Genomic DNA, 22,802 nt, shown 5'->3' with positions numbered 1-22,802 from the left:
GCTGGTTCACCAAGATAGATCTTCGAGGGGCGTATAATCTTGTGCGTATTAAACGGGGCGACGATTGGAAAACAGCATTTAATACGCCCGAGGGCCATTTTGAGTACTTGGTTATGCCATTCGGGCTTTCTAATGCTCCATCTGTGTTTCAGTCCTTTATGCATGACATCTTCCGAAAGTACCTGGATAGATTCATGATTGTATATTTGGATGATATTTTGGTCTTTTCGGACGATTGGGAGTCTCATGTGAAGCAGGTCAGAATGGTGTTCCAGGTCCTTCGTGCTCATTCCTTGTTTGTGAAGGGGTCTAAATGTCTCTTTGGAGTTCAGAAGGTTTCATTTTTGGGCTTCATTTTTTCCCCTTCTACTATCGAGATGGACCCTGTTAAAGTTCAGGCCATTTATGATTGGACTCAGCCTACTTCTGTGAAGAGCCTTCAGAAATTTCTGGGCTTTGCTAATTTTTACCATCGCTTCATCGCTAATTTTTCTAGTGTTGTTAAACCATTGACTGATTTAACCAAGAAAGGTGCTGATGTGGTCAATTGGTCCTCTGCGACCGTTGAGGCTTTTCAGGAGCTGAAGCGTCATTTTTCTTCTGCCCCTGTGTTGTGTCAGCCAGATGTTTCGCTCCCGTTTCAGGTCGAGGTGGATGCTTCTGAGATTGGAGCAGGGGCTGTTTTGTCTCAAAGAGGTTCTGATGGCTCTGTGATGAAACCATGTGCTTTCTTTTCTAGAAAGTTTTCGCCTGCTGAGCGCAATTATGATGTGGGTAATCGAGAGTTGTTGGCTATGAAGTGGGCGTTTGAGGAGTGGCGACATTGGCTTGAAGGAGCCAAACATCGCGTGGTGGTCTTGACGGATCACAAGAATCTGACTTATCTCGAGTCTGCCAAGCGGTTGAATCCTAGACAGGCTCGATGGTTGCTGTTTTTCTCCCGCTTCAATTTTGTGGTTTCGTACCTTCCGAGTTCTAAGAATGTGAAGGCTGATGCCCTCTCAAGGAGTTTTGTGCCTGATTCTCCGGGAGTTCCTGAGCCGGCCGGTATTCTCAAAGAGGGGGTAATTTTGTCTGCCATCTCCCCTGATTTGCGGCGGGTGCTGCAGGAGTTTCAGGCTGATAGACCTGACCGTTGCCCAGCGGAGAAGCTGTTTGTCCCTGATAGATGGACTAGTAGAGTTATCTCTGAGGTTCATTGTTCGGTGTTGGCTGGTCATCCTGGAATCTTTGGTACCAGAGATTTGGTGGCTAGATCCTTTTGGTGGCCTTCCTTGTCACGAGATGTGCGTTCTTTTGTGCAGTCCTGTGGGACTTGTGCTCGGGCTAAGCCCTGCTGTTCTCGTGCCAGTGGGTTGCTTTTGCCCTTGCCGGCCCTGGACGCATATTTCCATGGATTTTATTTCAGATCTCCCTGTCTCTCAGAGGATGTCAGTTATCTGGGTGGTTTGTGATCGCTTCTCTAAGATGGTCCATTTGGTACCTTTGCCTAAATTGCCTTCCTCCTCTGATTTGGTTCCATTGTTTTTCCAGCATGTGGTTCGTTTACATGGCATTCCGGAGAACATCGTGTCGGACAGAGGTTCCCAGTTTGTTTCAAGATTTTGGCGGTCCTTTTGTGCTAAGATGGGCATTGATTTGTCGTTTTCTTCAGCTTTCCAGCCTCAGACAAATGGCCAAACCGAACGAACCAATCAGACTTTGGAAACATATCTGAGATGCTTTGTTTCTGCTGATCAGGATGATTGGGTGTCCTTCTTGCCTTTGGCTGAGTTCGCCCTTAATAATCGGGCCAGCTCGGCCACTTTGGTTTCGCCTTTTTTCTGTAATTCTGGTTTCCACCCTCGTTTTTCTTCAGGGCAGGTTGAGCCTTCGGACTGTCCTGGTGTGGATTCTGTGGTGGACAGGTTGCAGCAAATTTGGACTCACGTAGTGGACAATTTGACATTGTCCCAGGAGAAGGCTCAACGTTTCGCTAACTGCCGTCGCTGTTTTGGTCCCCGACTTGGTGTTGGGGATTTGGTTTGGTTGTCGTCTCGTTTTGTTCCTATGAAGGTTTCGTCTCCTAAGTTTAAGCCTCGTTTCATTGGTCCTTATAAGATTTCTGAAATTATTAATCCTGTGTCATTTCGTTTGGACCTTCCAGCTTCTTTCGCCATCCATAATGTGTTGCATAGGTCGTTGTTGCGGAGATATGTGGCTCCTATGGTTCCCTCCGTTGATCCTCCTGCCCCGGTGTTGGTTGAGGGGGAGTTGGAGTATGTGGTGGAGAAGATTTTGGATTCTCGTATTTCGAGACGGAAACTTCAGTACCTAGTCAAGTGGAAAGGTTATGGTCAGGAGGATAATTCCTGGGTGGTTGCCTCTGATGTTCATGCTGCCAATCTTGTTCGTGCCTTTCATTTGGCTCGTCCGGAGTGGCCTGGAGGCTCTGGTGAGGGTTCGGTGACCCCTCCTCAAGGGGAGGGTACTGTTGTGAATTCTGTTCTCGAGCTCCCTCCTGTGGTTATGAATAGTACTTCGGCGAGTTCTGTTTATGGACTCCCTCTGGTGGCTGTGAGTGGAGCTGCTGGTTCTGAGATTCCTTCTCCAGCTGATCTTGTTCAGGTCTTGGCTGGCTGCTCTATTTAACTCCACTCAGATCGTTACTTGATGCCAGCTGTCAATGTCCTAGTACTGGTTCAGTTCTCTTGGATCTTTCAGATGACCTGTCTACTTCAGCAAAAGCTAAGTCCCTGCTAGCTTATTTGTTACCACTGTGTTTTTGTCCAGCTTGCTATTATGATTTTATCTTGTCAGCTGGAAGCTCTGGGATGCAGAGTGGCACCACCGTGCCGTGAGTCGGTGCGGTGGTTTCTTTTGCACACTCTGCGTGGTTTTTTGTTAGTTTTTTATGCTGACCACAAAGATACCTTTTCTATCCTCAGTCTGTTTAGTTCAGTCTGGCCTCCTATGCTGAAACCTATTTCATTCCTGTGTTTGTGACTTCCATCTTAACTCACAGTTAATATATGTGGGGGCTGCCTATTTCTTTGGGGAATTTCTCTGAGGCAAGGTAGGCTGTATTTTCTATCTTTAGGGGTAGTTAGCTCTTAGGCTGTGAAGAGGCGTCTAGGCAGAGTCAGGAACGCTCCACGGCTATTTCTAGTTGTTGTGATAGGATTAGGGGTTGCGGTCAGCAGAGCTCCCACTTCCCAGAGCTCGTCCTGTATTGCTAGTTTGCTCATCTGGTCATTTCTAGTGCTCCTAACCACCAGCCCAACATAACAGGCGCCTCCCACCGGCAGCGACACTTTTGCGTACTCTGAGGGGCCCTGTGCCTGTGACGTCGCCAACAAGTATGCCCCCCTACCTGTTGAAGAAACCTGCACTTTCATCTGCACCTTCCTCTTTGTCCCTGTGTAAGGTGGTATAGTATGCGGGAAGGGGAACCTGACTTTCAGCAGGGTCAGATTGTGGCTGTGTAGTGTGCAAGGGGAATGTAGTGGTCTGGGTCAAAGTACCACAAGACTCATCTAGCCCCGGCTGGGCAATGGGCAGGATGAGGCGGAAACACTGATATAGGCCCAAATAATAAAGTGGGTAAAATGCAGGTCAAAATTGGTAACAGGACTAACCAGGTGGCATTGCTTAGTTCAGTGGAGTAGAAAACCCAGGAGCGGCAGACAGACACCATTAGTAGGGCCGAACCACACTAGTAGGCCCTATGCAGTTTAATATTACAAATGAAGGCCGAAAGCCTGAAGATTAAAGGTCAGGAAAATAACACAGGACAACACCAAGGTGCGGCACACACCGTTACTAGGCCCAACCAAAGTAGAAGGCCAACTGCAGTTTAATTATTTAAAATGTAAGCCGAAAGCCTGAACATTGAAGGTCGTGACAACAAAACAGGAGAAAACCCAGTAGCGTCAGACACCGTTTTAAGGGCCCAACCACACATTTTAAAAACAACTACTTAACGAGAGCTTTAAGATTGAAGCTCAGCTTTATACAGTGGAGGACAACACCATGGAGCGGCACACACCGTTAGTAGGCCCCAACCACCCATTTTTACCATCAAATACTTAATGAGAGCCAGAAGGTTGAAGCTCAGATTTATACAGTGGAGGACAACACCAGGGAGCGGCAGACACCGTTAGTAGGCCTCAACCACCAATTTTTACCAACAGATACTTAATGAGAGCCAGAAGGTTGAAGCTCAGATTTATACAGTAGAGGACAACACCAGGGAGCGGCAGACACCGTTAGTAGGCCCCAACCACCAATTTTTACCAACAAATACTTAATGAGAGCCAGAAGGTTGAAGCTCAGATTTATACAGTGGAGGACAACACCAGGGAGCGGCAGACACCGTTAGTAGGCCCCAACCACCAATTTTTACCAACAGATACTTAATGAGAGCCAGAAGGTTGAAGCTCAGATTTATACAGTGGAGGACAACACCAGGGAGCGGCAGACACCGTTAGTAGGCCCCAACCACCAATTTTTACCAACAGATACTTAATGAGAGCCAGAAGGTTGAAGCTCAGACAAGGAAACCTGGAGGAGAACACCAAGGAGGAGGAGAACACCAAGGAGGAGGAGAACACCGTTACTAGGCCCCAACCCAAGTAGTATGGCAACTGTAGTGTTACATTTAAAAATACTTAATGAGAGCCAGAAGGTTGAAGCTCAGACAAGGAAACCTGGAGGAGAACACCAAGGAGGAGGAGAACACTCAGGAGGAGGAGAACACCCAGGAGCGGCAGACACCGTTAGTAGGCCCCAACCACCAATTTTTACCAACAAATACTTAATGAGAGCCAGAAGGTTGAAGCTCAGATTTATACAGTGGAGGACAACACCAGGGAGGGGCAGACACCGTTAGTAGGCCCCAACCACCAATTTTTACCAACAGATACTTAATGAGAGCCAGAAGGTTGAAGCTCAGACAAGGAAACCTGGAGGAGAACACCAAGGAGGAGGAGAACACCGTTACTAGGCCCCAACCCAAGTAGTATGGCAACTGTAGTGTTACATTTAAAAATACTTAATGAGAGCCAGAAGGTTGAAGCTCAGACAAGGAAACCTGGAGGAGAACACCAAGGAGGAGGAGAACACTCAGGAGGAGGAGAACACCCAGGAGCGGCAGACACCGTTAGTAGGCCCCAACCACCAATTTTTACCAACAGATACTTAATGAGAGCCAGAAGGTTGAAGCTCAGACAAGGAAACCTGGAGGAGAACACCAAGGAGGAGGAGAACACCGTTACTAGGCCCCAACCCAAGTAGTATGGCAACTGTAGTGTTACATTTAAAAATACTTAATGAGAGCCAGAAGGTTGAAGCTCAGACAAGGAAACCTGGAGGAGAACACCAAGGAGGAGGAGAACACTCAGGAGGAGGAGAACACCCAGGAGCGGCAGACACCGTTAGTAGGCCCCAACCACCAATTTTTACCAACAAATACTTAATGAGAGCCAGAAGGTTGAAGCTCAGATTTATACAGTGGAGGACAACACCAGGGAGCGGCAGACACCGTTAGTATGCCCCAACCACCAATTTTTACCAACAAATACTTAATGAGAGCCAGAAGGTTGAAGCTCAGATTTATACAGTGGAGGACAACACCAGGGAATGGCAGACAGGCTTACTAGGCCTAAAATAAATAAAAATAGGCTCAAGGCACTAAGAGTTATCTCGCAGGGGTACACAGGCAGCATTGGTGTGGTCAGTGGAGGAGGATTGTAAGGAGGGACCGCAGACAGGCTTACTGGGCCTAAAATAAATAAAAATAGGCTCTATGCAGTTTTAAATAGGTTACATGGGTACACAGGCAGCATTGTTGTGGTCAGTGGAGGAGGATTGCAAGGAGGGACCGCAGACAGGCTTACTGGGCCTAAAATAAATAAAAATAGGCTCTATGCAGTTTTAAATAGGTTACATGGGTACACAGGCAGCATTGTTGTGGTCAGTGGAGGAGGATTGCAAGGAGGGACCGCAGACAGGCTTACTGGGCCTAAAATAAATAAAATTAGGCTCTATGCAGTTTTAAATAGGTTACATGGGTACACAGGCAGCATTGGTGTGGTCAGTGGAGGAGGATTGCAAGGAGGGACCGCAGACAGGCTTACTGGGCCTAAAATAAATAAAAATAGGCTCTATGCAGTTTTAAATAGGTTACATGGGTACACAGGCAGCATTGGTGTGGTCAGTGGAGGAGGATTGCAAGGAGGGACCGCAGACAGGCTTACTGGGCCTAAAATAAATAAAAATAGGCTCTATGCAGTTTTAAATAGGTTACATGGGTACACAGGCAGCATTGGTGTGGTCAGTGGAGGAGGATTGCAAGGAGGGACCGCAGACAGGCTTACTGGGCCTAAAATAAATAAAAATAGGCTCTATGCAGTTTTAAATAGGTTACATGGGTACACAGACAGCATTGGTGTGGTCAGTGGAGGAGGATTACAAGGAGGGACCGCAGACAGGCTTACAGGGCCTAAAATAAATAAAAATAGGCTCTATGCAGTTTTAAATAGGTTACATGGGTACACAGGCAGCATTGTTGTGGTCAGTGGAGGAGGATTGCAAGGAGGGACCGCAGACAGGCTTACTAGGCCTAAAATAAATAAAAATAGGCTCAAGGCATTTAGAGTTATCTCGCAGGGGTACACAGGCAGCATTGGTGTGGTCAGCGGAGGACGATTGCAAGGAGGGACCGCAGACAGGCTTACTGGGCCTAAAATAAATAAAAATAGGCTCTATGCAGTTTTAAATAGGTTACATGGGTACACAGGCAGCATTGGTGTGGTCAGTGGAGGAGGATTGCAAGGAGGGACCGCAGACAGGCTTACTGGGCCTAAAATAAATAAAAATAGGCTCTATGTAGTTTTAAATAGGTTACATGGGTACACAGGCAGCATTGTTGTGGTCAGTGGAGGAGGATTGCAAGGAGGGACTGCAGACAGGCTTACTGGGGCTAAAATAAATAAAATTAGGCTCTATGCAGTTTTAAATAGGTTACATGGGTACACAGGCAGCATTGGTGTGGTCAGTGGAGGAGGATTGCAAGGAGGGACCGCAGACAGGCTTACTGGGCCTAAAATAAATAAAAATAGGCTCTATGCAGTTTTAAATAGGTTACATGGGTACACAGGCAGCATTGTTGTGGTCAGTGGAGGAGGATTGCAAGGAGGGACCGCAGACAGGCTTACTGGGCCTAAAATAAATAAAAATAGGCTCTATGCAGTTTTAAATAGGTTACATGGGTACACAGGCAGCATTGGTGTGGTCAGTGGAGGAGGATTGCAAGGAGGAACCGCAGACAGGCTTACTGGGCCTAAAATAAATAAAAATAGGTTCTATGCAGTTTTAAATAGGTTACATGGGTACACAGGCAGCATTGGTGTGGTCAGTGGAGGAGGATTGCAAGGAGGGACCGCAGACAGGCTTACTGGGCCTAAAATAAATAAAAATAGGCTCTATGCAGTTTTAAATAGGTTACATGGGTACACAGGCAGCATTGGTGTGGTCAGTGGAGGAGGATTGCAAGGAGGGACCGCAGACAGGCTTACTGGGCCTAAAATAAATAAAAATAGGCTCTATGCAGTTTTATATAGGTTACATGGGTACACAGGCAGCATTGTTGTGGTCAGTGGAGGAGGATTGCAAGGAGGGACCGCAGACAGGCTTACTGGGCCTAAAATAAATAAAAATAGGTTCTATGCAGTTTTAAATAGGTTACATGGGTACACAGGCAGCATTGTTGTGGTCAGTGGAGGAGGATTGCAAGGAGGGACCGCAGACAGGCTTACTGGGCCTAAAATAAATAAAAATAGGCTCTATGCAGTATTAAATAGGTTACATGGGTACACAGGCAGCATTGGTGTGGTCAGTGGAGGAGGATTGCAAGGAGGGACCGCAGACAGGCTTACTGGGCCTAAAATAAATAAAAATAGGCTCTATGCAGTTTTAAATAGGTTACATGGGTACACAGGCAGCATTGTTGTGGTCAGTGGAAGAGGATTGCAAGGAGGGACCGCAGACAGGCTTACTGGGCCTAAAATAAATAAAAATAGGCTCTATGCAGTTTTAAATAGGTTACATGGGTACACAGGCAGCATTGGTGTGGTCAGTGGAGGAGGATTGCAAGGAGGGACTGCAGACAGGCTTACTGGGCCTAAAATAAATAAAAATAGGCTCTATGCAGTTTTAAATAGGTTACATGGGTACACAGGCAGCATTGGTGTGGTCAGTGGAGGAGGATTGCAAGGAGGGACCGCAGACAGGCTTACTGGGCCTAAAATAAATAAAAATAGGCTCTATGCAGTTTTAAATAGGTTACATGGGTACACAGGCAGCATTGTTGTGGTCAGTGGAGGAGAATTGCAAGGAGGGACCGCAGACAGGCTTACTAGGCCTAAAATAAATAAAAATAGGCTCAAGGCACTTAGAGTTATCTCGCAGGGGTACACAGGCAGCATTGGTGTGGTCAGCGGAGGACGATTGCAAGGAGGGACCGCAGACAGGCTTACTGGGCCTAAAATAAATAAAAATAGGCTCTATGCAGTTTTAAATAGGTTACATGGGTACACAGGCAGCATTGTTGTGGTCAGTGGAGGAGGATTGCAAGGAGGGACCGCAGACAGGCTTACTGGGCCTAAAATAAATAAAAATAGGCTCTATGTAGTTTTAAATAGGTTACATGGGTACACAGGCAGCATTGGTGTGGTCAGTGGAGGAGGATTGCAAGGAGGGACCGCAGACAGGCTTACTGGGCCTAAAATAAATAAAAATAGGCTCTATGCAGTTTTAAATAGGTTACATGGGTACACAGGCAGCATTGGTGTGGTCAGTGGAGGAGGATTGCAAGGAGGGACCGCAGACAGGCTTACTGGGCCTAAAATAAATAAAAATAGGCTCTATGCAGTTTTAAATAGGTTACATGGGTACACAGGCAGCATTGTTGTGGTCAGTGGAGGAGGATTGCAAGGAGCGACCGCAGACAGGCTTACTGGGCCTAAAATAAATAAAAATAGGCTCTATGCAGTTTTAAATAGGTTACATGGGTACACAGGCAGCATTGGTGTGGTCAGCGGAGGACGATTGCAAGGAGTGTCTGACACAGTTAGTACTCCCAAAAAATAAATAGATGTTAATGTCTCGCAAAACAACAAAACAAAAAAACAAAAGTGTGGCATACTTAGGTACAGGGGTGGGCTCATCTGCTGAGTTTCTGACATAGTAATTTGGCAGTAAGTATTTACTGGTGTCAATATAGGACACTGACCCAGACTATTTTAACTAGCATCATAGATGTCAACAAATTGGTATTGTCAGTGCCAGGCATTGAATGATGTCAGCGCATAGACTAAACATTGGTGGAGCTGTGAGAGATAATTTTGCATGTGGTAGAGCACAGTTGGAGCTGGGGGGGGTGAACTCTCTTTTGGCCGGTGGTACCGTCCCAGGGCCCCTCATGTTACAACGGTGTGTCTGACGTTGGGTGCGCGCCACCACCGCCAGAGACACTTTATTGTACTATGAGGGACCCAGTGGCAGTGCCGTCGACCAAAAGCGGGCACACCCACCTCTTCAGACAAACGGCACTCTAACGGGTGCTTGCGCCAAGTGGCGAGACCACGGCCCCGTGGGGGTAGTTTTCCCATTGAGGGAGGTGTAAACATGTCGTATGCTGGACAAACAGCTGCTGCAAATTAAAAGATTGGAACACTCAGTAAGACCAGTCCACAAGCAAGACCTTTTTATAGGAAAGCTAGGTGTCAGCCGGGAAAGGTGGGGCAAAATAATTTGAAATCCAAGAGTGGTTCATTTTAATGAAGGTTAGATCATTGTTGTGAAATTGGATTTTGGGCTCCCCCGGTGGCCACTGGTGGAATTGAACTTGTGTGCATCATCCCCTCTGTTCACCTGTTCCCATCAGGATGTGGGAGTCGCTATTTAACCTTGCTCCTCTGTCACTTCCATGCCGGTCAACATTGTAATCAGAAGCCTTTCTGTGCATGTTCCTGCTACCAGACAACTTCCAGCTGAGTCGGACTTTTGTCCTTGTTTGTTTTTTGCATTTTGTTCCAGTTCACAGCTGCAGTTTCGTTTCTGTGTCTGGAAAGCTCTTGTGATCTGAAATTGCCACTCTGATGTTATGAGTTAATACTAGAGTCTTAAAGTAATTTCAGGATGGTGTATTGATAGGGTTTTCAGCTGACCATGAAAGTACCCTTTCTGTCTTCCTGCTATCTAGTAAGCGGACCTCGATTTTGCTAAACCTATTTTCATACTACGTTTGTCATTTTCATCTTAAATCACCGCCAATATATGTGGGGGCCTCTGTCTGCCTTTCGGGGAAATTTCTCTAGAGGTGAGCCAGGACTATATTTTCCTCTGCCAGGATTAGTTAGTCCTCCGGCCGGCGCTGGGCGTCTAGGGATAAAACGCAGGCTACGCTACCCGGCTACTGTTAGTTGTGCGGCAGGTTTAGTTCATGGTCAGTTTAAGTTTCCATCCTTCCAAGAGCTAGTTCCTATGTATGCTGGGCTATGTTCTCTTGCCATTGAGAACCATAACAGTTTGACCGGCCCACAAAGGGTTAAATTAATTGGCAGAGAAAGGAGAGAAAAAAGAAGTCTGCTGAAAAATTTTTTTTTTTTTTTCCTTCAGTTCTGAGTGTGCTTTCAATTGAATCACTTGCAAGTCTGCCTATATTGCAGCCTTCCTCTCTCTCTCTCCTTCTAATCCTGGAATGGCTCTGTGTTCACCTGTTTAAAATGGATATTCAGAGTTTAGCTGCAGGTTTGAATAATCTCACCACGAAAGTTCAAAATTTACAAGATTTTGTTGTTCATGTTCCTATATCTGAACCTAGAATTCCTTTGCCTGAATTTTTCTCGGGGAATAGATCTTGCTTTCAAAATTTCAAAAATAATTGCAAGTTGTTTTTGTCCCTGAAATCTCGCTCTGCTGGAGATCCTGCTCAGCAGGTCAGGATTGTGATTTCCTTGCTCCGGGGCGACCCTCAAGATTGGGCTTTTGCATTGCCTCCAGGGGATCCTGCGTTGCTCAATGTGGATGCGTTTTTTCTGGCCTTGGGGTTGCTTTATGAGGAACCTCATTTAGAGCTTCAGGCGGAAAAAGCCTTGATGTCCCTATCTCAGGGGCAAGATGAAGTTGAAATATACTGCCAAAAATTCCGTAAATGGTCTGTGCTTACTCAGTGGAATGAGTGCGCCCTGGCGGCGAATTTCAGAGAGGGTCTCTCTGATGCCGTTAAGGATGTTATGGTGGGGTTCCCTGTGCCTGCGGGTCTGAATGAGTCCATGACAATGGCTATCCAGATCGATAGACGTCTGCGGGAGCGCAAACCTGTGCACCATTTGGCGGTGTCTACTGAGAAGACGCCAGAGAATATGCAATGTGATAGAATTCTGTCCAGAAGCGAACGGCAGAATTTTAGACGAAAAAATGGGTTGTGCTTTTATTGTGGTGATTCAACTCATGTTATATCAGCATGCTCTAAGCGTACTAAGAAGCTTGATAAGTCAGTTTCAATTGGCACTTTTCAGTCTAAGTTTATTCTATCTGTGACCCTGATTTGTTCTTTATCATCTATTACCGCGGATGCCTATGTCGACTCTGGCGCCGCTTTGAGTCTTATGGATTGGTCCTTTGCCAAACGCTGTGGGTATGATTTAGAGCCTCTTGAAACTCCTATACCTCTGAAGGGGATTGACTCCACCCCATTGGCTAGTAATAAACCACAATACTGGACACAAGTAACTATGCGAATTAATCCGGATCATCAGGAGATTATTCGCTTTCTTGTGCTGTATAATCTACATGATGTGTTGGTGCTTGGATTGCCATGGCTGCAATCTCATAACCCAGTCCTCGACTGGAACGCTATGTCTGTGTTAAGCTGGGGATGTAAGGGGATGCATGGGGACGTACCTTTGGTTTCCATTTCGTCATCTATTCCCTCTGAGATTCCTGAATTCTTGTCTGACTATCGTGACGTTTTTGAAGAACCTAAGCTTGGTTCATTACCTCCGCACCGGGAGTGCGATTGTGCCATAGATTTGATTCCGGGTAGTAAATACCCTAAGGGTCGTTTATTTAATCTGTCTGTGCCTGAACATGCTGCTATGCGAGAATATATAAAGGAGTCCTTGGAAAAGGGACATATTCGTCCTTCGTCATCTCCCTTAGGAGCCGGTTTTTTCTTTGTGTCTAAGAAAGATGGCTCTTTGAGGCCGTGTATTGATTATCGGCTTTTGAATAAAATCACGGTTAAATATCAATATCCGTTGCCATTGCTGACTGATTTGTTTGCTCGCATAAAGGGGGCCAAGTGGTTCTCTAAGATAGATCTCCGTGGGGCGTATAATTTGGTGCGAATTAAGCAGGGGGATGAGTGGAAAACCGCATTTAATACGCCCGAGGGCCACTTTGAGTATTTGGTGATGCCTTTTGGCCTTTCAAATGCCCCTTCAGTCTTTCAGTCCTTTATGCATGACATTTTCCGTGATTATTTGGATAAATTTATGATCGTGTATCTGGATGATATTCTGATTTTTTCGGATGACTGGGACTCTCATGTCCAGCAGGTCAGGAGGGTTTTTCAGGTTTTGCGGTCTAATTCCTTGTGTGTGAAGGGTTCTAAGTGCGTTTTTGGGGTTCAAAAGATTTCCTTCTTGGGATACATTTTTTCCCCCTCTTCCATCGAGATGGATCCTGTCAAGGTTCGGGCTATTTGTGATTGGACGCAACCCTCTTCTCTTAAGAGTCTTCAGAAATTTTTGGGCTTTGCTAACTTTTATCGTCGATTTATTGCTGGTTTTTCTGATGTTGTTAAACCATTGACTGATTTGACTAAGAAGGGTGCTGATGTTGCTGATTGGTCCCCTGATGCTGTGGAGGCCTTTCGGGAGCTTAAGCGCCGCTTTTCTTCCGCCCCTGTGTTGCGTCAGCCTGATGTTGCTCTTCCTTTTCAGGTTGAGGTCGACGCTTCTGAAATCGGAGCTGGGGCGGTTTTGTCGCAAAGAAGTTCCGACTGCTCCGTGATGAAACCTTGTGCTTTTTTTTCTCGTAAATTTTCGCCCGCCGAGCGGAATTATGATATTGGGAATCGGGAGCTTTTGGCCATGAAGTGGGCTTTTGAGGAGTGGCGTCATTGGCTTGAGGGGGCTAGACATCAGGTGGTGGTATTGACCGACCACAAAAATTTAATTTATCTTGAGTCCGCCAGACGCCTGAATCCTAGACAGGCGCGCTGGTCGTTGTTTTTCTCTCGGTTTAATTTTGTGGTGTCATACCTACCGGGTTCTAAGAATGTTAAGGCGGATGCCCTTTCTAGGAGTTTTGAGCCTGACTCCCCTGGTAATTCTGAACCTACAGGTATCCTTAAGGATGGAGTGATATTGTCTGCCGTTTCTCCAGACCTGCGGCGGGCCTTGCAGGATTTTCAGGCGGATAGACCTGATCGTTGCCCACCTGGTAGACTGTTTGTTCCTGATGATTGGACCAGTAAAGTCATTTCTGAGGTTCATTCTTCTGCGTTGGCAGGTCATCCTGGAATCTTTGGTACCAGGGATTTGGTGGCAAGGTCCTTCTGGTGGCCTTCCCTGTCACGAGATGTACGAGGCTTTGTGCAGTCTTGTGACGTTTGTGCTCGGGCCAAGCCTTGTTGTTCTCGGGCTAGTGGATTGTTGTTGCCCTTGCCTATCCCGAAGAGGCCTTGGACGCACATCTCGATGGATTTTATTTCGGATCTTCCTGTTTCTCAGAAGATGTCTGTCATCTGGGTGGTGTGTGACCGTTTCTCTAAGATGGTCCATTTGGTTCCCCTGCCTAAGTTGCCTTCTTCTTCCGAGTTGGTTCCTCTGTTTTTTCAAAATGTGGTTCGTTTGCATGGTATTCCGGAGAATATCGTTTCTGACAGAGGAACCCAATTCGTGTCTAGATTTTGGCGGGCATTCTGTGCTAGGATGGGCATAGATTTGTCTTTCTCGTCTGCTTTCCATCCTCAGACTAATGGCCAGACCGAGCGGACGAATCAGACTTTGGAGACATATTTGAGGTGTTTTGTGTCTGCAGATCAGGATGATTGGGTTGCTTTTTTGCCTTTAGCGGAGTTTGCCCTCAATAATCGGGCCAGCTCTGCCACCTTGGTGTCTCCTTTTTTCTGTAATTCGGGGTTTCATCCTCGATTTTCCTCCGGTCAGGTGGAATCTTCGGATTGTCCTGGAGTGGATGCTGTGGTGGAGAGGTTGCATCAGATTTGGGGGCAGGTGGTGGACAATTTGAAGTTGTCCCAGGAGAAGACTCAGCTTTTTGCCAACCGCCGGCGTCGGGTTGGTCCTCGGCTTTGTGTCGGGGACTTGGTGTGGTTGTCTTCTCGTTTTGTCCCTATGAGGGTTTCTTCTCCTAAGTTTAAGCCTCGGTTCATCGTCCCGTACAAGATATTGGAGATTCTTAACCCTGTGTCCTTCCGTTTGGACCTCCCTGCATCTTTTTCTATTCATAATGTTTTTCATCGGTCATTGTTGCGCAGGTATGAGGTACCGGTTGTGCCTTCCGTTGAGCCTCCTGCTCCGGTGTTGGTTGAGGGCGAGTTGGAGTACGTTGTGGAAAAAATCTTGGACTCCCGTGTTTCCAGACGGAAACTCCAGTATCTGGTCAAATGGAAGGGATACGGTCAGGAGGATAATTCTTGGGTGACTGCCTCTGATGTTCATGCCTCCGATCTGGTCCGTGCCTTTCATAGGGCTCATCCTGATCGCCCTGGTGGTTCTGGTGAGGGTTCGGTGCCCCCTCCTTGAGGGGGGGGTACTGTTGTGAAATTGGATTTTGGGCTCCCCCGGTGGCCACTGGTGGAATTGAACTTGTGTGCATCATCCCCTCTGTTCACCTGTTCCCATCAGGATGTGGGAGTCGCTATTTAACCTTGCTCCTCTGTCACTTCCATGCCGGTCAACATTGTAATCAGAAGCCTTTCTGTGCATGTTCCTGCTACCAGACAACTTCCAGCTAAGTCGGACTTTTGTCCTTGTTTGTTTTTTGCATTTTGTTCCAGTTCACAGCTGCAGTTTCGTTTCTGTGTTTGGAAAGCTCTTGTGATCTGAAATTGCCACTCTGATGTTATGAGTTAATACTAGAGTCTTAAAGTAATTTCAGGATGGTGTATTGATAGGGTTTTCAGCTGACCATGAAAGTACTCTTTCTGTCTTCCTGCTATCTAGTAAGCGGACCTCGATTTTGCTAAACCTATTTTCATACTACGTTTGTCATTTTCATCTTAAATCACCGCCAATATATGTGGGGGCCTCTGTCTGCCTTTCGGGGAAATTTCTCTAGAGGTGAGCCAGGACTATATTTTCCTCTGCCAGGATTAGTTAGTCCTCCGGCCGGCGCTGGGCGTCTAGGGATAAAACGCAGGCTACGCTACCCGGCTACTGTTAGTTGTGCGGCAGGTTTAGTTCATGGTCAGTTTAAGTTTCCATCCTTCCAAGAGCTAGTTCCTATGTATGCTGGGCTATGTTCTCTTGCCATTGAGAACCATAACAGATCATCCACATTTTGGGTAGCCAGACGAGTCCTTTTTTCGGTTAATATTGAACCAGCAGCACTGAATACTCTTTCTGATAGCACACTAGCTGCTGGGCAAGCAAGCTCCTGCAATGCATATTCTGCCAATTCAGGCCAGGTGTCTAATTTGGATGCCCAGTAATCAAATGGGAATGACGGTTGAGGGAGAACATCGATAAGGGATGAAAAATAGTTAGTAACCATACTGGACAAATGTTGTCTCCTGTCACTTTGAATAGATGCTGCAGTACCTGTCCTGTCTGCGGTCATTGCGAAATCACTCCACAACCTGGTCAGAAAACCCCTCTGTCCAACGCCACTTCTGATTTGTGCACCTCTAACACCTCTGCCCTGTAGCCCCCTGCAGCTTGTGTGAGAACCATCACCGGCGCTGTGTGCTGGGAATGCCTGAATCAAACGGTCTACAAGAGTAGCTTGTTTGGTTGCTAATATTTGTTCGAGGTTCTCATATGGCATAATATTTTGCAATTTGCCTTTATAGCAAGGGTCAAGGATGCAGGCCAACCAGAAATCGTCATCGGTCATCATTTTAATAATGCGTGGGTCCCTTTTGAGGATACATAAGGCATAATCCGCCATGTGGGCCAAAGTTCCAGTTGTCAAATCTGCGGTTGTGCTGGTTTGAGGGGCAGTTACAGGCAAATCTACGTCACTTGTCTCCCTTAAAAAAACAGAACCCGGCCTTGCAACGCCACTAATTTCTGTTGGCCCAGGAGAAGCTTCCTCATTAAAAAAGTACTCATCCCCATCATCCTCCTCGTCCTCCTCATCCTCTTCGCCCGCTACCGCGTCCTCTACACGGCCCTGACCAGACAATGGCTGACTGTCATCAAGGCTTTCCTCTTCCTCGGCTGCAGACGCCTGCTCCTTTATGTGCGTCAAACTTTGCATCAGCAGACGCATTAGGGGGATGCTCATGCTTATTATGGCGTTGTCTGCACTAACCAGCCGTGTGCATTCCTCAAAACACTGAAGGACTTGACACAGGTCTTGTAGCTTCGACCACTGCACACCTGACAACTCCATGTCTGCCATCCAACTGCCTGCCCGTGTATCCTCCCACAAATACATAACAGCACGCCTCTGTTCGCACAGTCTCTGAAGCATGTGCAGTGTGGAGTTCCACCTTGTTGCAACGTCGATGATTAGGTGATGCTGGGGAATGTTCAAAGACCGCTGATAGTTCTGCATATGGCTGGAGTAACAAACTACCAAAAAAATGGTGCAAGAAAATGTCCAAAATGTACAAAAATCTTTATTAAATAAATATAAAAGATATAACAACAAGGAATGCAGAAATGGTGGATAAAAGATGCAGGTAACATGTACCGTATGTCTAGAGATAAATGGCACCTCACCACAAGTCAGCAGACAGGCAGAGCATAACATAATTTGCTTACTGCTACATTTTTAGGACTCAATAAGTATGCCATAAATGGAACACAAAAAAAAAAAAATAAAAAAAAAAAAATTTGTGAACCAGCCAGTACGTATCACATGATATAAGTATACAATGTAAACTAAAGGAGTCCTACCAGCTGCTGTCCTGGGGAGAGCGCATCCACTCCAGACCCACCCCAACGCGCGTTTCGGCGATGTCCTTCCTCAGGCCCCCTGAGGAAGGACATCGCCGAAACGCGCGTTGGGGTGGGTCTGGAGTGGATGCGCTCTCCCCAGGACAGCAGCTGGTAGGACTCCTTTAGTTTACATTGTATACTTATATCATGTGATACGTACTGGCTGGTTCACAAATTTTTTTTTTTTTTTTTTGTGTTCCATTTATGGCATACTTATTGAGTCCTAAAAATGTAGCAGTAAGCAAATTATGTTATGCTCTGCCTGTCTGCTGACTTGTGGTGAGGTGCCATTTATCTCCAGACATACGGTACATGTTACCTGCATCTTTTATCCACCATTTCTGCATTCCTTGTTGTTATATCTTTTATATTTATTTAATAAAGATTTTTGTACATTTTGGACATTTTCTTGCACCATTTTTTTGGTAGTTTGTTGCTTTAGCAATTGGTGTGTCCCTAGACATTCATTATACAGGCACTTGTTACCTCTTATATACAATATCTTATGCCATCATGATAGGAGGTTTTACTAGGTTGTGCTGTATTTGTTTTCCTTGTTTGTATATGGCTGGAGTGTACGGGCGAACGGCGGATATGCGAGCAAAGTCTGCGCACTTTGAGGAGCAGGTCGGGTAACCCCGGATAACTTTTCAGGAAGCACTGCACCACCAGGTTTAAGGTGTGAGCCAGGCAAGGAATGTGTTTCAGTTGGGAAAGGGCTATGGCAGCCATGAAATTCCTTCCGTTATCACTCACTACCTTGCCTGCCTCAAGATGTACAGTGCCCAGCCATGACTGAGTTTCATTCTGCAAGAACTCGGACAGAACTTCCGCGGTGTGTCTGTTGTCGCCCAAACACTTCATTGCCAATACAGCCTGCTGACGCTTGCCACTAGCTGTCCCATAATGGCACACCTGGTGTGCAACAGTGGCAGCTGCGGATGGAGTGGATGTGCGACTGCGGTCTGTGGACGAGCTCTCGCTTCTGCAGGAGGACGAGGAAGAGGAGGAGGGGGGGCGAACGCCTACAGCCAACTGTTTCCTTGACCGTGGGCTAGGCAGAACTGTCCCAATATTGCTGTCCCCTGTGGACCCTGCATCCACCACATTCACCCAGTGTGCCGTGATGGACACGTAACGTCCCTGGCCATGCCTACTGGTCCATGCATCTGTTGTCAGGTGCACCTTTGTAGTCACAGACTGCCTGAGTGCATGGACGATGCGGTCTTTAACATGCTGTTGGAGGGCTGGGATGGCTTTTCTAGAAAAGAAGTGTCGACTGGGTAGCTCGTAGCGTGGTACAGCGTAGTCCATCAACGCTTTGAAAGCTTCGCTTTCAACTAACCGGTAGGGCATCATCTCTAATGAGATTAGTCTAGCAATGTGGGCATTCAAACCCTGTGTACGCGGATGCGAGGATGAGTACTTCCTTTTCCTAACAAGAGTCTCATGTAGGGTGAGCTGGACTGGAGAGCTGGAGATCGTGGAACTAGCGGTGGTGCCGGTGGACATGGCAGACTGAGAGAGGGTTGGAGATGGTATTCTTGCCGGTGCCCTACATGCAGTGTTTCCTACTACGAACCTGGTGATTCCCTGACTGCTTTGGCCTGGAGACAAAAGCTGCACAGATACTGCAGGTGGTGCGGGAAATGGTGGGCTTACAGTGAGGGAAGGGATGTAGCGTTGCTGACTAGCTTCATTGGCCGAGGGTGCTGCAACCTTTAGGCACGTTTGGTAGTTAGTCCAGGCTTGCAAATGCATGGTGGTTAAATGTCTATGCATGCAACTTGTATTTAGACTTTTAAGATTCTGACCTCTGCTTAAGGTAGTTGAACATTTTTGACAGATGACTTTGCGCTGATCATTTGGATGTTGTTTAAAAAAATGCCAGACTGCACTCTTTCTACTATCGGATACCTTTTCAGGCATTGCAGACTGAGCTTCTTTAACCGGATGGCCACGCTGTCCTCCAACTGGTTTTGGTTTTGCCATGCGTTTTTGGCCAGATACGGGCCCGGCAGATGGAACCTGTTGTGATGTTGATGCCTGCTGCGGCTCCCCCTCCTCCTCCACTTCAGAACTACTGCCGCCTGCACCCTGTTCCCCCAATGGCTGCCAATCGGGGTCAACAACTGGGTCATCTATGACCTCCTCTTCTATCTCGTGTGCAACTTCGTCTGTGTCACCGTGTAAGCCGGTGGTATAGCGTTCGTGACGGGGCACCATAGTCTCAGCTGGGTTTGATTCTGGCTCAGTACACTGCGAGGGCAATGTTCTGGTCTGAGTCAAAGGAACAGCATAGTAATCTGGCTGTGGCTGTGCATCAGTGCACTCCATGTCCGATTCAACTTCTAATGGGCATGGCCTGTTAACTGTTTCACTGTCTAACCCAGGAACGGTATGTGTAAAGAGCTCCATGGAGTAACCCGTTGTGTCTCCTGACGCATCCTTCTCTCTTGTTCTGGGTGAAGAAGACAAGGAAGCGACTTGTCCCTGACTGTGAACATCCACTAACGATGCGCTGCTTTTACATTTAGCACTTTCAGAAGTGGAGGCAAAAGAGCTAGAGGCTGAGTCAGCAAGGAAAGCCAAAACTTGTTCTTGCTGCTCCGGCTTTAAAAGCGGTTTTCCTACTCCCAGAAAAGGGAGCGTTCGAGGCCTTGTGTAGCCAGACGACGAACCTGGCTCAACAACTCGAGACTTAGGTGCTGTACTGCTTTTACCACGACCACCTGATGCTCCACCACCACTACCATCATTACCAGCTGACAATGACCGCCCACGGCCACGACCTCTTCCACCAGACTTCCTCATTGTTTGCAAAACGTAACCAAAGTAACAGTATTTGTTACTGTAAAACAACTTATAAGGTGAACTCTAACTTCTGTAGGATTTATATACACCTTTATAGGTGGCTGACACTGAAAGGAAAACCAGGCCCAATGTTACACACTAGGTTTTCTGTGCCCCAATAATTTGAGACAGATGGCACACACAGGACCGGCACTCAAGCAGAAATGCCAATCTTAATCTCCCACTATTTTTTTTTTTTTCAGGGAGAATTAAAAAAATTTTTAAAAAATGGCCCAGTATTACACACTAGGTTTTCTGTGGCACACAATGAGACAGATGCCACACACAGCACTGGCACAGAGGCAGACTTGCCAATCTTTATCTCTCTCTATTTTTTTTTTTTCAGGGAGACTTAAAAAAAAATAAAAAATGGCCCAGTATTACACACTAGGTTTTCTGTGGCACACAATGAGAGACAGATGCCACACACAGCACTGGCACAGAGGCAGACTTGCCAATCTTTATCTCCCACTATATATTTTTTTTTTCAGGGAGAATTTAAAAAAAAAAAAAAAAAAGGCCCAGTATTACACACTAGGTTTTCTGTGGCACACAATGAGAGACAGATGCCACACACAGCACTGGCACAGAGGCAGGCTTGCCAATCTTTATCTCCCACTATTTATTTTTTTTTTCAGGGAGAATAAAAAAAAAAAAATGGCCCAGTATTACACACTAGGTTTTCTGTGGCACACAATGAGAGACAGATGCCACACACAGCACTGGCACAGAGGCAGACTTGCCAATCTTTATCTCCCACTATTTATTTATTTTTTCAGGGAGACTTAAAAAAAAAATAAAAATGGCCCAGTATTACACACTAGGTTTTCTGTGGCACACAATGAGAGACAGATGCCACACACAGCACTGGCACAGAGGCAGACTTGCCAATCTTTATCTCCCACTATTTATTTATTTTTTTCAGGGAGAATTAAAAAAAAAAATGGACCAGTATTACACACTAGGTTTTCTGTGGCACACAATGAGAGACAGATGCCACACACAGCACTGGCACAGAGGCAGACTTGCCAATCTTTATCTCCCACTATTTATTTTTTTTTTTTCAGGGAGAATTAAAAAAAATAAAAAAATGTCCCAGTATTACACACTAGGTTTTCTGTGGCACACAATGAGAGACAGATGCCACACACAGCACTGGCACAGAGGCAGACTTGCCAATCTTTATCTCCCACTATTTTTTTTTTTTTTTCAGGGAGAATTAAAAAAAAAAAAGGCCCAGTATTACACACTAGGTTTTCTGTGGCACACAATGAGAGACAGATGCCACACACAGCACTGGCACAGAGGCAGACTTGCCAATCTTTATCTCCCACTATTTATTTATTTTTTTCAGGGAGAATTAAAAAAAAAAAATGGACCAGTATTACACACTAGGTCTTCTGTGGCACACAATGAGAGACAGATGCCACACACAGCACTGGCACAGAGGCAGACTTGCCAATCTTTATCTCCCACTATTTATTTATTTTTTTTCAGGGAGAATTAAAAAAAAATAAAAAAATGTCCCAGTATTACACACTAGGTTTTCTGTGGCACACAATGAGAGACAGATGCCACACACAGCACTGGCACAGAGGCAGACTTGCCAATCTTTATCTCCCACTATTTTTTTTTTTTTCAGGGAGAATAAAAAAAAAAAAAATGGCCCAGTATTACACACTAGGTTTTCTGTGGCACACAATGAGAGACAGATGCCACACACAGCACTGGCACAGAGGCAGACTTGCCAATCTTTATCTCCCACTATTTATTTATTTTTTTCAGGGAGAATTAAAAAAAAAAATGGCCCAGTATTACACACTAGGTTTTCTGTGGCACACAATGAGAGACAGATGCCACACACAGCACTGGCACAGAGGCAGACTTGACAATCTTTATCTCCCACTATTTATTTATTTTTTTCAGGGAGAATTAAAAAAAAATGGCCCAGTATTACACACTAGGTTTTCTGTGGCACACAATGAGAGACAGATGCCACACACAGCACTGGCACAGAGGCAGACTTGACAATCTTTATCTCCCACTATTTATTTATTTTTTTCAGGGAGAATTAAAAAAAAATGGCCCAGTATTACACACTAGGTTTTCTGTGGCACACAATGAGAGACAGATGCCGCACACAGCACTGGCACAGAGGCAGACTTGACAATCTTTATCTCCCACTATTTATTTATTTTTTTCAGGGAGAATTAAAAAAAAAAAAATGGCCCAGTATTACACACTAGGTTTTCTGTGGCACACAATGAGAGACAGATGCCACACACAGCACTGGCACAGAGGCAGACTTGCCAATCTTTATCTCCCTGCAGTAATCTCAGAAAAGTATGGCAGGCAGCTATAAAAAGGACTGCTGCACACAAAAGTGTGGACAAACAAACAAGATAGCTGTGCAGAAAGGAAGGAACAACAGGATTTGTGCTTTGAAAAAAGCAGTTGGTTTGCACAGCGGCGTACACACACAGCAACGCAGCTATCAGGGAGCCTTCTAGGGCAGCCCAATGAGCTACAGCGCTGAGGAAAAAAAAATGTAGCTTCCACTGTCCCTGCAAACAAAAGGTGGTGTTGGACAGTGGAAATTGCTACAGCACAAGCGGTTTGGGGGTGAATGTACCCTGCCTAACACTATCCCTGCTTCTGACGAAGCGGCAGCAACCTCTCCCTACGCTAAGATCAGCAGCAGTAAGATGGCGGTCGGCGGGAACGCCCCTTTATAGCCCCTGTGACGCCGCAGAAAGCAAGCCAATCACT

The 22,802-nt window shown here is 46.2% G+C and overlaps 1 protein-coding gene across 1 annotated transcript in view; it reads right to left on the bottom strand.

Moving 5' to 3' along the window:
* LOC143768104 (uncharacterized) overlaps positions 1–21,396 on the bottom strand; it is a 29,968-nt gene extending 8,572 nt beyond the window's left edge. The window contains exons 1-2 of the mRNA XM_077256792.1: positions 21,080–21,396; positions 17,847–20,217 (exon numbers count right to left, since the gene is read on the bottom strand). Coding sequence (XP_077112907.1) covers positions 17,847–19,994 — 2,148 coding nt within the window. The 5' untranslated portion in view covers positions 19,995–20,217; positions 21,080–21,396. The remainder of the gene's footprint in view (positions 1–17,846; positions 20,218–21,079) is intronic.
* Between the last annotated feature and the right edge of the window lie 1,406 nt (positions 21,397–22,802).

Source organism: Ranitomeya variabilis, chromosome 4 (genome assembly GCF_051348905.1).
Source record: "Ranitomeya variabilis isolate aRanVar5 chromosome 4, aRanVar5.hap1, whole genome shotgun sequence".
Classification (NCBI taxonomy): Eukaryota; Metazoa; Chordata; class Amphibia; order Anura; family Dendrobatidae; genus Ranitomeya; species Ranitomeya variabilis.
This window is presented reverse-complemented; position numbering and strand designations above follow the sequence as displayed.